The sequence below is a fragment of the Saimiri boliviensis genome, chromosome 14 (genome assembly GCF_048565385.1).
Source record: "Saimiri boliviensis isolate mSaiBol1 chromosome 14, mSaiBol1.pri, whole genome shotgun sequence".
NCBI lineage: Eukaryota > Metazoa > Chordata > Mammalia > Primates > Cebidae > Saimiri > Saimiri boliviensis.
In genome coordinates, this window is record NC_133462.1 from 35,445,734 (window position 1) to 35,460,747 (window position 15,014).

Genomic DNA, 15,014 nt, shown 5'->3' on the forward strand with positions numbered 1-15,014 from the left:
AAAAAAAAAGGCCGGGCGCGGTGGCTCAAGCCTGTAATCCGAGCACTTTGGGAGGCCGAGGCGGGTGGATCACGAGGTCAAGAGATCGAGACCATCCTGGTCAATATGGTGAAACCCCGTCTCTACTAAAAATACAAAAAAGCAGCTGGGCATGGTGGCACATGCCTGTAATCCGAGCTACTCAGGAGGCTGAGGCAGGAGAATTGCCTGAACCCAGGAGGCGGAGGTTGCGGTGAGCCGAGATCGCGCCATTGCACTCCAGCCTGGGTAACAAGAGCAAAAACTCCATCTCAAAAAAAAAAAAAAAAGAAAAAAAAAAATCCGGGCGCGGTGGCTCAAGCCTGTAATCCCAGCACTTTGGAAGGCCGATGCGAGTGGATCATGAGGTCAAGAGATCGAGACCATCCTGATCAACATGGTGAAATCCCGTCTCTACTGAAAATACAAAAAATTAGCTGGGCATGGTGGCACGTGCCTGTAATCCCAGCTACTCAGGAGGCTGAGGCAGGAGAATTGCCTGAACTCAGGAGGCAGAGGTTGTGGTGAGCCGAGATCACGCCATTGCACTCCAGCCTGGGTAACAAGAGCGAAACTCTGTCTCAAAAAAAAAAAAAAGATTAAACCCTCCACGCTTTTATTTTCTGAGATGGTGTTTCGCTTTTGTTGCCCAAGCTGGAGTGCACTGGCGAGATCTCGGCTCACTGCAACCTCTGCCTCCCAGGTTCAAGCAATTTTCCTGCCTCAGCCTACCTAGTAGCTGGGATCACAGGCATGCGCTACCACACCCAGCTAATTTTTTGTATTTTTAGTAGAGACGAGGTTTCATCATGTTGCCAGGCTGGTCTCAAACTCCTGACCTCAAGTGATCTGCCCACCTTGGCCTCCCAAAGTGCTGGGATTACAGGCATGAGCCACGCCATCTGGCTCAGGTACTTTTTTATATTAATGCAAGAAAAGCCTAATACAGAAGGGAAAAGGTATTCCATGCAAATGGTAACCAAAAGAGAACAGGATTGGATATACCATTATCATACTAACTAGACTCTAAGGCAAAACCCATTAAAAAACACAACACTATCGTTTGTGTATGGGTACATAGTAAATGCATATATTTATTGGGTACAAGAGATATTTTAATACAGACATTCAATGTGTAATAATCATGTATTAGTCTGTTTCTTTCTTTTTTTTTTTTTTTTTTTTGAGACGGAGTTTCGCTCTCGTTACCCAGGCTGGAGTGCAATGGCGCGATCTCGGCTCACCACAACCTCCGCCTCCTGGGCTCAGGCAATTCTCCTGCCTCAGCCTCCTAAGTAGCTGGGATTACAGGCACGCGCTACCACGCCCAGCTAGTTTTTTGTATTTTTAGTAGAGACGGGGTTTCACTATGTTGACCAGGATGGTCTCGATCTCTCCCTCGTGATCCACCCGCCTCGGCCTCCCAAAGTGCTGGGATTACAGGCTGAGCCGCTGCGCCCGGCCATAGTCTGTTTCATGCTGTTGATGTAGACATACCTGAGTCTGGGAAGAAAAAGAGGTTTACTTGGACTTACAGTTCCACATGGCTGGGGAAGCCTCAGAATCACGGCAGGAGGCAAAAGGCACTTCTTACATGGTGGCAGGAAGAGAAAATGAGGAGGAAGCAAAAGCGGAAACCCCTGATAAACCCAGCAGATCTCAAGAGACTTAGTCACTACTGTGAGAATAGCATGAGAAAGACCATCCCCCATGATTCAATTCCTCCCCCTGGGTTCCGCCCACAACATATGGAATTTCTGAGAGATACAATTCAAGTTGAGATTTGGGTGCTGACACAGCCAAACTATATCATTTCACCCCTGGCCTCTCCAAATCTCATGTTCTCACATCTGAAAACCAAACATGTCTTCCCAACAGTTCCCCAAGGTCTTAACTCATTTCAGCATTGACCCAGAAGTCCACAGTCCAAAGTCTCATTTGAGACAAGGCAAGTCCCTTCCACCTATGATCCTGTAAAATCAAAAGCAAGCTAGTTACTTCCTAGATACAATGGGGCTAAAGATGTTGGGTAAATATGCCATTTCAAAGGGGAGAAATTGGCCAAAACAAAGGGGTTACAGGGCTCATGCAAGTCTGAAATCCAGCGGGGCAGTCAAATTTTAAAGCTCCAAAATGATATCCTTTGACTCCAGGTCTCATATCCAGGTCACACTGATGCAAGAGGTGGGTTCCCGTGGTCTTGGGCAGCTCTGCCCCTGTGGCTTTGTAGGGTACAGCCTCCCTCCCACCACTTTCACAGGCTAGCATTGTGTCTGTGGCTTTTCCAGGTGCACGGTGCTGTCAGTGGATCTGCCATTCTGGGGTCTGGAGGATGGTGGCCCTCTTCTCACAGCTTCACTACATAGGGCCCCAGTAGAGACCCTGTGGGGGCTCTGACCCCCACATTTCCCTTCCACACTGCCCTAGCAGAGGTTCTCTATGAGCATCCCACCCCTGTGCAAACTTGCCTGGGCATCCAGGTGTTTCCATACATCTTCTTAAATCTAGGTGGAGGTTCCCAGATCTCAATTCTTGACTTCTGTGCGCCCACAGGCTCAACACTCCTGGAAGCTGCCAAGGCTTAAGGCTTCAACCCTCCGAAGCCACAGCCCAAGCTGTACATTGACTCTTACAGCCCCAGCTGGAGTGGCTGGGACACAAGGCACCAAGTCCCTACATTGCACACAGCACGGGACCCTGGGCCCGGCCCATGAAACCACTTTTTCCTCCTGGGCCTCCGGGCCTGTAATGGGAGGGGTTGTGTGAAGGTATCTGACATGGCCTGCAGACATTTTCCCCATGGTCTTGGGGATTAACATTTGGCTCCTTACTACTCATGCAAATTTCTGCAGCCAGCTTGACTTTCTCCTCAAAAAATGGGGTTTTCTTTTCTGTATCAGGCTGCAAATTTTCTAAAGTTTTATGCTGTTTCCCTTTTAAAATGAATGCTTTTAACACTACCCAAGTCAACCAGTCACCTCTTGAATGCTTTCCTGCTTAGAAATTTCTTCCTTCAAATACCCTAAATCAGGCATCCCCAAACTTTTTACACAGGGGGCCAGTTCACTGTCCCTCAGACCGCTGGAGGGCCGCCACATACTGTGCTCCTCTCACTGACCACCAATGAAAGAGGTGCCCTTTCCTGAAGTGCGGCAGGGGGCCGGATAAATGGCCTCAGGGGGCCACATGTAGCCCATGGGCCGTAGTTTGGGGACACCTGCCCTAAATCATCTGTCAAAGTTCCACAAATCTCCAGGGCGGGGAAAAAATGCCACCAGTCTCTTTGCTAAAACATAACAAGAGTCACCTTTGCTCCAGTTCCCAACAAGTTCCTCATCTCCATCTAAGACCACCTCAGCCTGGATCTTATTGTTCATATCACTATCAGCATTTTTGTCAAAGCTATTCAACAAATCTCTAGGAGGTTCCAAACTTTCCCACATTTCCTGTCTTCTGAGCTTTCCAAACTGTTCCAACCTCTGCTTGTTACCCAGTTCCAAAGTTGCTTCCACATTTTTGGGTAGCTTTTCAGCAACACCACACTCTATTAGTACCAATTTACTATATTAGTCCATTTTAACACTGCTGATAAAGATAAACCTGAGACTAGGATGATAAAGAAGTCTAGCTGGGCGCAGTGGCTCACGCCTGTAATCCTAGCACTTTGGGAGGCTGAGGTGGGTGGATCACCTGAGGTCAGGAGTTCAAGACCGGCCTGGCCATCATGGTGAAATCCCATCTTAAGAAAAAAAAAAAAGAAGTCTAATTGGCCTTATGGTTCCACATGGCTGGGGAGGCCTCAGAATCATGGCAGGAGGTGAAAGGCACTTCTTACCTGGTGGCAGCAAGAGAAAATGAGGAGGAAACAAAAGTGGAAACCCCTGATAAGCCCGTCAGATCTTGTGAAACTTAGTCACTATCATGAGAATAGCATGGGAAAGACCAGTCCACATGATTTAGTGACCTCTCCCTGGTTCCCTCCCATAAGGTGGGAATTCTGAAAGATACAATTCAGGTTGAGATTTGAGTGGGGACACAGCCAAACCATATCAAATCACATCAGGATAAATCAGGTATCCATCACCTCAAGCATTTGTTTCCTTGTGTTACAAACAATCCAATTATACTTTTTATTTTTAAATGTATAATGTTGTTGACTGTAGTCACCCTGTGTGCTATCAAATACTAGATCTTATTCATTCTAAGTATAATTTTCTGCCCATTAACCACCCCCACTTTCCTGCCTCCTCCACTACCCTTCCTAGCCTCTGGTAACCATTCTTCTACTCTTTATCTCTATGAGTTCAATCATTTTAATTTTTAGCTCCCACAAATAAGTGAGAGCATGTGAAGTTTGCCTTTCCGTGCCTGGCTTATTTCACTTAAAATAATGACCTCCAGTTCCATCCATGATATTGCACATGACAGGATCTCATTCTTTTTTATGGCTGAATAAATGTACCACATTTTCTTTATCGATTCGTCTTTTGATGAACACTCAGGCTGCTTTGAAATCTTCACTATTGTGAATAGTGCCGCAATAAACATGCAAGTGCAGATATCTCTTTGATACACCGATTTCCTTTCTTTTTGGTGTATACCTAGCAGTGTGATTGCTGGATCCATAGGGTAGTTCTAATTTTATATTTTTGAGCGCCTCCAAACTGTTCTCCACAGTGGCTTACTATTTTACATTTCCACTGGCAGTGTACAAGGCAGTTTCACATCTTCACCATCATTTGTTATTACCTTTCTTTGAGATAAAAGCCATTTAATATGTCTGATTTTCATTTGTCTTTTTTCTGAGAAATGTCTATTCAGATACTTTACCCATTTTTAAATTGAATTATTAATGTTTTTCCTATTGAGGTATTTGAGCTTCCTATATATTATCTATCCCTTGTCAGATGGATTGTTTGCAAATATTTTCTCCCATTTTGTGGATTGTCTCTTCACTTTGTTGACTGTGACTATTTCTCTTGCTGTACAGAAATTTTGTTTTGTTTTTGTTTGCTTGGTGTTTATTTTTTTCTGAGACAGGGGTTTGCTCTCTCAGGTTGGAGTGCACTGGCTCAATCTTGACTCACTGCATCCTTGACCTCCTGGGAGCAAGGGATTTTCCCACCTCAGCCTCCCAAGTAGCTGGGACTACAGGTGCATACCATCATGCCTGGCTAATTTTTTGTATAGATGGGATTTTGCCATGTTGCCCAGGCTAGCCTTTAACTCCTGGGCTCAGTCTCCCAAAGTGCTGGGATTGCATGTATGAGCTACTGTACCTGGCCTACTCTTCCCTCTCCTATCCTTGAGCAGCAGGAGTCTCTCACCATAGCCACCACAGGTAGAAATGTGCTTGGTCGGCCGGGCGCGGTGGCTCAAGCCTGTAATCCCAGCACTTTGGGAGGCCGAGGCGGGTGGATCACGAGGTCAAGAGATCGAGACCATCCTGGTCAACATGGTGAAACCCCGTCTCTACTAAAAAATCCAAAAAAATTAGCTGGGCATGGTGGCGCATGGCTGTAATCCCAGCTACTCAGGAGGCTGAAGCAGGAGAATTGCCTGAACCCAGGAGGCGGAGGTTGCGGTGAGCCGAGATCGCGCCATTGCACTCCAGCCTGGGTAACAAGCGAAACTCCGTCTCAAAAAAAAAAAAAAAAGAAATGTGCTTGGTCACACCTAAAGCCAGTACAGCTCTAAGTCTCACCCGAGGCCATTACAAGCACTGTGTGGCTACCCCTGCTGCTTACTCAGGGCCCAGGGGTTCAGCAGGTGATGAATTCTGCCAGGACTGGGTCCTTCTCTCCAAGGCAGTAGGCTCCCTTCTGGCCCAGGGTGTATCTAGAAATGTCCAGGAGCCAGGGATTGGAATAGAGGCCTCAGGACTCTGCCTGGTGCCCTATTATACTGTTGCTGAGCTTGTATCCAAGTTGCAAGATAAAGTCGTCTTTACTCTCACCTTTCCTCTCAAGTAGAAGGAATTAGTCTCTCCCTAAGCTTCTAGCTGTACTGCCTGGGATCAGGAGAGTAGTGGCACAAGTACTCCCGTCTCCAACCAAACTAGTGTTTCAACAGGTCTTATGCACCCCAAGTCCACTGGCTCCAAGCCCACCCAACACCAAGACTTACACAGGAATTGCACTTCTTGGGACTGACCCTGACTACCTTTCAACTTTATTTAGGATACCAGAATATTTTAGCCCATGGTGGCAGGGCTTGCCAGAACTCAGGTTCCGGCAATTGGGATGGAGAATTAGACTCTGGCTAAGGCAATCTAAATGCTCCCTCCATGGGCACTGGCCGAGTTCTGCCCCATATTGCAGAACTGAGGGCAGCACTGAGTTCCAATGCAAAGTCCCACAATCACTGTGCTCTCCCTCTCCCAATTCACATATTTTCTCTCTGTGCCATGTGACCTCTGCAAGAGGATGGGAAAGGGGTGGCACAGGCAATTCAGGACTGGCTTTCCCACCCTCTTCCATGCCTCTTTACTTAATAGAAGGCCAAGTACTGTGATTGCGCAGCTGATTTTTGGTTCTTATTAAGTTCCTTTTTTGTGTGGGTATCTGTTCAATTTGGTGTTCTTGTTGGGGGAATAATCACTGGCGGGCTCTATTTGGCCATCTTGCTCTGCGCCTCCTTCTGTATCACTTTTTTTTTTTTTTTTTTTTTTTTTTTTTTTTTTTTTGAGATGGAGTCTTGCTCTGTTGCCAGGCTGGAGTGCAGTGGTGCAATCTCAGCTCACTACAACTTCTGCCTCCCAGGTTTAAGCAATTCTCCTGCATCAGCCTCCCAAGTAGCTGGGACTACAGGCATGCACCACCACACTTGGCTAATTTTTTGTATCTTAGCAGAGAAGGAATTCACCATAGCCAGGATGGTCTTGATCTCCTGACCTCGTGATCCACCCACCTTAGCTTCCAAAAGTGCTGAGATTACAGGCGTGAGCCACTATGCCCAGCCTTGTATCACTTTTGACCATGATTTTATCTATATGGTGGGTAAAACATCCAAAAGGCTTATAGAAACTCAGAGAGACAGACATTAAGAAATAATAAAATAACGGGCCGGGCGCGGTGGCTCAAGCCTGTAATCCCAGCACTTTGGGAGGCCGAGGCATGTGGATCACGAGGTCAAGAGATCGAGACCATCCTGGTCAAGATGGTGAAACCCCGTCTCTACTAAAAATACAAGAAATTAGCTGGGCATGGTGGCACGTGCCTGTAATCCCAGCTACTCAGGAGGCTGAGGCAGGAGAATTGCCTGAACCCAGGAGGCGGAGGTTGCGGTGAGCCGAGATCGCGCCATTGCACTCCAGCCTGGGTAACAAGAGCGAAACTCCGTCTCAAAAAAAAAAAAAAAAAAAAAAAAAAAAAAAAAAGAAATAATAAAATAACTTCAGTTCACATTTGAAATTATTAAGTTCTTTTTGATAAAATTTCATGCTATAGCAAATGAACTGGATATAATTTTTTGATACAGGAATAAATTCTAAATTTTTTCTTGAAAGTAAAATGCTTTCAACCTAAGGTCATTTATCCAAAAATTTTTTCCTTTTTGACCTTATCTTATTAAAAACTGCAAATATAAAACATGTATATCGGCTGGGCGCGGTGGCTCAAGCCTGTAATCCCAGCACTTTGGGAGGCCAAGGCGGGTGGATCACGAGGTCGAGAGATCGAGACCATCCTGGTCAACATGGTGAAACCCCGTCTCTACTAAAAATACAAAAAACTAGCTGGGCGTGGTGGCACGTGCCTGTAATCCCAGCTACTTAGGAGGCTGAGGCAGGAGAATTGCCTGAGCCCAGGAGGCGGAGGTTGTGGTGAGCCGAGATCGCACCATTGCGCTCCAGCCTGGGTAACAAGAGCGAAACTCCGTCTCAAAAAAAACAAAAAACAAAAAACAAAAAAAACGTATATCTAAACACCAGGTGTAGTGGCTCGTGCCTGTAATCCTAGCACTGTGTGAGGCCAAGATGGGAGGATCACTTGATGCCAGGAGTTCAAGATTAGCCTGGTCAACACAACAAGACTCCATCTCTATTTTTTAAAAAATATGTATCTAAAAAGACAATTTTCACATCTCAAGAATGGAATCATTTCTCAGGCTGGGAGCACTGGCTCATACCTGTAATCCCAGCACTTTGGGAGACCAAAGCAGGCAGATCACTTGAGGTCACGAATTTGAGACCAGCCTGGCCAACATGGTGAAATCTCATCTTTACTAAAAATTTAAAAATTAGCCAGGCGTGGTGGCACACACCTGTAATACCAGCTAATCCAAAGGCTGAAGCATCAGAATTGCTTGAACCCAGTAGGTGGAGGTTGTAGTGAGCTGAGATGACACCATTGCACTCCAGCCTGGGTGACAGCAAGGCTCTATCTCAAAACAACAACAACAACAAAAATTGAAGCATTTCTCTTTTTTTTTTAAGAAATGGGATCTCACTATGTTGTCCAGGCTGGAGTGCAGAGGCTATTTACAGGCGCAATCCCACTACTGATCAGCATGAGAGTTTTGACCTGCTCCGTTTCCAACCTGGACTGGTTCACCCCTCCTTGAACAAGCTGGTGGTCCCCTGCTACTGGGAGGTCACCATATTGATGCTGAACTTAGTGCATACACTCAATCGGCATAGTACACTACAGCCCAAAACTCCTGGGCTCAAACCATCCTTCCACCTCAGCCTCCTGAGTAGCTGAGACTCACAGGCACGTGCCACTGTGCCCAGCTGAAGCATTTCTTATAACCAGAATATCATGGTCACATCTAATAATTCTCTAATATTAACTGATAGCATGACACTGGACGCTCATAAATTATATCAACAATGTAAAAAGTATTTCGTACAGACATAGTCTGACTGTATTGCCCAGGATGGTCTTGAAGTCTTGGCCTCAAGGGATTCTGCTCCCTTGGCCTTCATTGCATACGGAAACGCAATGTGGAAATAACTCCATTTATCCATTAAACATGAAAGACAGCATAACCTTAAAAATGTGTGATATTCCCTATCCATAGCTCTGTCTGCAGCCAGAAGGAAAAGTGAATCCTAGATTAACAAAATAACCTTTTTTTTTTTTTTGGCAGAGTTTCACTCTTGTTGCCCAGGCTGGAGTGTAGTGGTGTGATCTCTGCTCACCACAATCTCCACCTCTCGGGTTCAAGTGATTCTTCTGCCTCAGCCTCCCGAGTAGCTAATATTATAGGCATGTGCCACCATGCCCAGGTAATTTTTGTATTTTTAGTAGAGACGGGGTTTCTCCATGTCAATCAGGCTGGTCCTCTTGCCTCAGCCTCCCGAACTGCTGGGATTACAGGAGTGAGCCACTGTGCCCGGCCCCAAAATAACTTAATTCTACATTGCTGAAACTCACAAACTGCAGCATTACTTTTCTAATCAGATGAAGAACCATGTATGCTGTCAACAGAGCATCAGGACTCAAACAGAAAGCAGCATCACTGCCTTCTGAAAGTGGTGGCCTTCCTGGTTTATGAACACTCTGAGCCTGTGCTATAATGTCCTCTCTGGGGTGTTTGTGAAGCATCAAGATACTCCCACAGTCAAGGCCAATAATCAGGCTCAGCTGTGTCCTGTTCATCTCCCTCACTCTGTGCTTCCAATGTCCCTTGTTCGTCTCCCTCACCCTGTGCTTCCAATGTCCCTTTCCTTCTTTCACCATCCCAACACAGCACCTGCATCCTGTGCAAAATCACATTTGAAGTCATGTTGGCAGTGGTGTTTCTACTCTGTGGCCCATACTATGACTGTGGATGTTGTCTTGAAGGGAGAAGTCAGTGGTTGGAGTCAGTAGCAGCTAACTCTGTATTATCCTCTCTAATCCAAATGACTACAGAATCCGACAGGCAATGACTCCACCCTTCACTCATGTGAATATATTATCTGGGGCTGAATATGTCATCTCCACATAAAGTCACAGTTTGGTCACTGATTGCTACTCTATCCTTTGATACCTGGGCTTCTGAGTGAGAAGTTTCAACAAAGATTTTCTCAACAGGAGCTTGCTGGACACTTCAATGAAGTGATTGGATGGTTCCATGGAAGTATACAGACAAAAAGCTTAGTTTTGCATGTTGCTTTTTACTCTATAGGAGAGGGCTGTTGATAAATTAGAATCAAAAGCATATACGCCAGGAACAGTGGCTCACATCTGTAAGTTTGAAATCAGCCTGGCCAACATGGTGAAACCCCATCTCTACTAAAAATATGAAAAAAATTAGCTGGGTGTGGTGGTGGGTGCCTGTAATCCCAGCTACTCAGGAGGCTGAGGCAGAAGAATCACTTGAACCCAGGAGATGGAGGTTGCAGAGTCCAGACTGCACCATTCCACTCCAGCCTGGGTGACAAGAGTGAAACTTCATCTCAAAAAACAAAAACAAAAAGAAGCATATTATCTGAGCAAGAAAGGCTTGGTTGGAATATTGATGCTGACTTTGTTCCTTTCTAAGCTTGCATTCAGAAATCTGCATAAATATATTAGTCTCATTAGAATCATAAAGGAGCTTTTTAAAAGTATTATATAGCTTGCTAAGAAGTAAATTTACATATTGTAACTGAGGTACATAATGGAAAACAATGTCCAGTACATCACAAGAAATACTTGTGTTCAGAGAATAAGTAAGGCAAAAATAGGTCCACAAGTCCAGGAGTCAGCCTCCCTTCACTGCAAGGCTGAGTCTCATGCTGTTAGAAACAAGCCAGACACCTGCAATGGGAGACAGTGCTCCTAAGTGGCTATGATGAATCAAGACAAAAAAAGGGCATTCTTCAATCACATCTTTAAAACTAGTGAGCCGGGTGTGGTGGCTCACACCTGTAATCCCAGCACTTTGGGAAGCCGAAGCGGGCAGATCACAAGGTCAGGAGTTCCAGACCAGCCTGGCCAATATAGTGAAAACCCATCTCTACTAAAAACACAAAAATTAGCTGGGCGTGGTGGCAGATGCCTCTAATCCTAGCTACTTGGAAGGCTGAGGCAGGAGAATACTTGGAAGGCTGAGGCAGGAGAATCGCTTTAACCTGGGAGGTAGAGGTTGCAGTAAGCCAAGATTGCACCACTGCACTCCAGCCTGGGCAACAGAGTGAGACTCTGTCTCAAAAAATAATAAATAAATAAATAAATAAATAAATAAAGATGGGTGAAAGATAAAATGTTCCAAATCATAAACATGACCAAAATTCCTCTCTTCTCACTAACATGACTCAGTGGTATTTCTCATGAGTTTGGTTTACCTCCCACCATTCCTTTTCCCTTCTGAATAAGAACAATTATGATTACCAAGTTTAGAATTAAGTTTACCTTATCAGTGCATCAAATACAGAGAATCATCTTGCTTCCTTGAATAGAAACCAATCAACCTAAAACAAGCACAAAACCTGTTAAGAAATTCTTCAGAGCACCCTCTTACTGATATATCACACAGTCATTTATGGTTTGTGGTCATAATTATTATTACAATTTATTACACCCTCTTTGATAACAGGTATGGTCTTTGTGGTCTTTAGCTAGAGGGCACACAAAACAGCATGGCTTAACTTTTGGTATTATGAGTAAATGAGATATTACCATCAAGATAAAAGTTGAAACTATATAAGCAAGAAAAGTAAAATTTACATGAGGAGGAGAAAATTCCTAAAGTTGTATGCACCTGGTTAATGCTGACTTCACAGTGTCTTAATAAATAATTTGCCAAAATTATAAACTTGACGTGATCCAAGACTGAAGACAGTTAATAGTTTCTAAGAAACATGTACAAAAGTCTTGTTTGAATAAAAAATACATATTAGTCATACATAATCAAACAACTGGAAATGAACTGAGGCATTAGGCTGAGCTGTAAGTAACAGGAAAACACTTGAAATTTCCTGATAAGAGGAAAGTACTTATTCTCACATGAAAGTCCTGGGCAAGGCCAGTCTTAGTGCAGCAGAACAAGCTCCCCTCTAGTTGGTTTTGACAGTAGCATGGTAGCAGTCAGGCTGAATCAAGAATACCGTCACTACTAGTATGAACAAAGGTGCTCTCAGGCATCTACAGACTAGGGGAGTCAGAACATCAGAGAATATTCCCAACCAGGACAGTCTGAATTAGTTGCCTAGTACACACATAATAATGTCTGAAGGAAAACTAAAGTAGATATTCAACGTGGGCTTCTGGAGACCTGTGTGAAACCTACACCTCCAAGAAAACCGAAGTCAAGTAGTTCCGAGGATACTCTTGATTGGCAACCCAAAGTGGGAAAATGGAATGGAAGCAGGTGTCCATACAGCCTGTATTCACATGGCTGTCTCCCTGTATGGTGCTTCCAAACAATGACTAATGCCTTCTTTGCTTACTTCCAAATCTCATGTTTGATAGGTTACTGATGAACTGTATCATGGAATCACAAATGGAATGAATTCTTGGAAATCTAGTTCCTAAACTACCAACACTGACATAACATAATCCAGAGATCCAATTCTAGAGTTTACTGTCCTACTGCAAGTCTTTCATAATTTAAAGCCAATTATCTTACAAGGTCCTTCTCCACTGTGAATCTTTTCATGCAGTAGAAAGAAATAGAAAGGACTGAAGGCTTTCCCAAATTTCTTACTTTCATGGGGTTTCTTTGTGTGGCTCCATTCATGATTATGAAAGAACTGGGACAACGGAAGGGTTAGGGGTAGGGTTCTCATAGGGTTTCTCTCCAGTGTGAATTCTTTCATGTATTCGAAAGTAAGTGGATCGACTGAAGGCTTTCCCACATTGCTTACATTCATAGGGTTTCTCTCCGGTATGAGTTCTTTCATGTATTCGGAAGTAACTGGAACGACTGAAGGCTTTCCCACATTTTGTACATTTATAGGGTTTCTCTCCAGTGTGAATTCTTTCATGTTTTCGAAAAGAACTGGAACAACTGAAGGCTTTCCCACATTGCTTACAATCATAGGGTTTCTCTCCAGTGTGGGTCCTTTCATGTATTCGAAATGAACTGGGGAAATCAAAGGCTTTCCCACACACCTTACATTTATAAGGGCCATTGCCAGTGTGCTTTATCATGTGTCTTCGAACACTTGCAAGACAGGTTAAGGCCTTCCCACATTCCTTACACTCAAAAAGTTTCTCTCCAGTGTGAGTCCTTTCATGACTTCGAACAGAACTGGCACACCTAAAGGCTTTACCACACTGTTTACATTCATATGGTTTCTCTCCTGTGTGAGTTCTTTCATGTATTCGAATGTACTTGGAACAACTGAAAGCTTTGCCACATTGCTTACATTCATAGGGTTTATCTCCAGTGTGAGTCCTTTCATGTATTCGAATGTAACTCGAACAACTGAAGGCTTTCCCACATTGCTTGCATTCATAGGGTTTCTCTCCAGTGTGACTTCTTTCATGTATTCGAAATAAACTGGGATAATCAAAGGCTTTCCCACAAACCTTACATTTGTAAGGCACACCTCCCCTATGCATTAACATGTGTCTTCGAATGCTTACAAGAGAAATGAAGGTTTCTCCACATTCCTTACAATCATAGGGTTTTCCTCCAGGATGAGTCCTTTCACGTACTGGAAAAGCGCGATGATAACTCAAGGCTCGCCCACACTGGTTTCGTGTATATGACTTCTTTCCATATTCCTGATATTCATTTGGTTCATGTCCAGTGTGATCTCTGATGTGCCTATTAAGTGATGAAGCACCCGTGCCAACTTCTCCACACACACTGCTTTCACACAGTTTTACTCCAGGAGTTTTCTTGTTCAGAATACCATCTGGAATCTGGCTGAAGGTTTCTTCACCTTGACTACCTTCTTTATGTTCACAGATTCTCTCTGGAATATGACTTGTGGGAAAAATGAGAAGTATATTATTAACAGTTTGTTTATAAAAAAAAAATTTTATATTTACTAACACATATTAGACTTATACCTTTTTCTTTTTTTTTTTTTTTTTTTTTAAGACAAGGTCCAACCATGTTGGCCAGGCTGGTCTCAAACTCCTGACCACAGGTGATCCACCCGCTCTGGCCTCCCAAAGTGCTGGGATTACAGGCGTGAGCCACCACACCCAGCCCTTATATATACTTTGTTAAAATACAGAGACAGGATCTCACTATGTTGCCAGGCTGGTCTCGAACTCCAAGGTTCAAGGGATCCTCCCATCTCTGCCTCCCAAACTACTCAGATTATAGGCGTGAACCACTGTACCAGGCCTGTACTCACTTCTTTTTTTTTTTTGGAGACAGTCTCACTCTGTTCCCAGGCTGGCAGGCTGGAGTACAATGGCATGATCTCAGCTCACTGCAACTTCCACCTCCTTTGTTCAAGCAATTATTCTGCCTCAGTCTCCTGAGTCCCTGGGATTACAGGCGTGGCTATCACACTAGGCTAATTTTTTATATCTTTTTTGTTTGTTTATTTTCTTTAATTTTTATATCTTTAGTAGAGACAGGGTTTTGCCATGTTGGCCAGGCTGGTGGCTGCTTGCGTGAGCCACCACACTCAGCCTTGGATTCATATTTTTAACTTTATCAGGGAAAGTGTAAGTTTTATGCCCTATCTCAATTGTGTCAATATGGACAGACTAAATGCTCTGCTTTAGGTCACAATCATACCTATTATCAAAAAATGATATTCATGGCCAGGCCTGGTGGTTCACATCTGTAATCCCAGCACTTTAGGAGGCTGAGGCAGGTGGATCACCTGAGGACAGGAGTTCAACACCAGCCTGGCCAACACGGTGAAACCCCATCTCTACTAAAAATACAAAAAATCAGCCAGGCGTGGTGGTGGGCACCTGTAATCCCAGCTATTCAGGAGGCGCAGGCATAAGAATCACTTGAACCGGCCGGGCACGGTGGCTCACGCCTGTAATCCCAGCACTTTGGGAGGCCGAGGCGAGTGGATCATGAGGTCAAGAGATCGAGACCATCCTGATCAACATGGTCAAACCCCGTCTCTACCAAAAATACAAAAAATTAGCTGGGCATGGTGG

The 15,014-nt window shown here is 44.4% G+C and overlaps 1 protein-coding gene across 7 annotated transcripts in view; it reads right to left on the reverse strand.

Annotated features, from left to right (window-relative positions):
* Positions 1-1,175: 1,175 nt before the first annotated feature.
* Positions 1,176-15,014, reverse strand: part of LOC101030823 (uncharacterized) — a 36,929-nt gene continuing 23,090 nt past the window's right edge. For 2 of the 7 annotated variants that reach the window (XM_074384592.1, XM_074384593.1), the window contains 2 exons: positions 12,634-13,863; positions 1,176-11,398 (listed from right to left, as the gene is read on the reverse strand). In XM_074384592.1, the coding sequence (XP_074240693.1) occupies positions 12,669-13,863 (1,195 nt within the window). In that variant the 3' untranslated portion in view covers positions 1,176-11,398; positions 12,634-12,668. Of the gene's footprint in view, positions 11,399-11,466; positions 13,864-15,014 lie in introns of those variants that run through there. The other 5 variants (XR_012513442.1, XR_012513441.1, XR_012513440.1 and 2 more) reach the window with 5 other exon arrangements.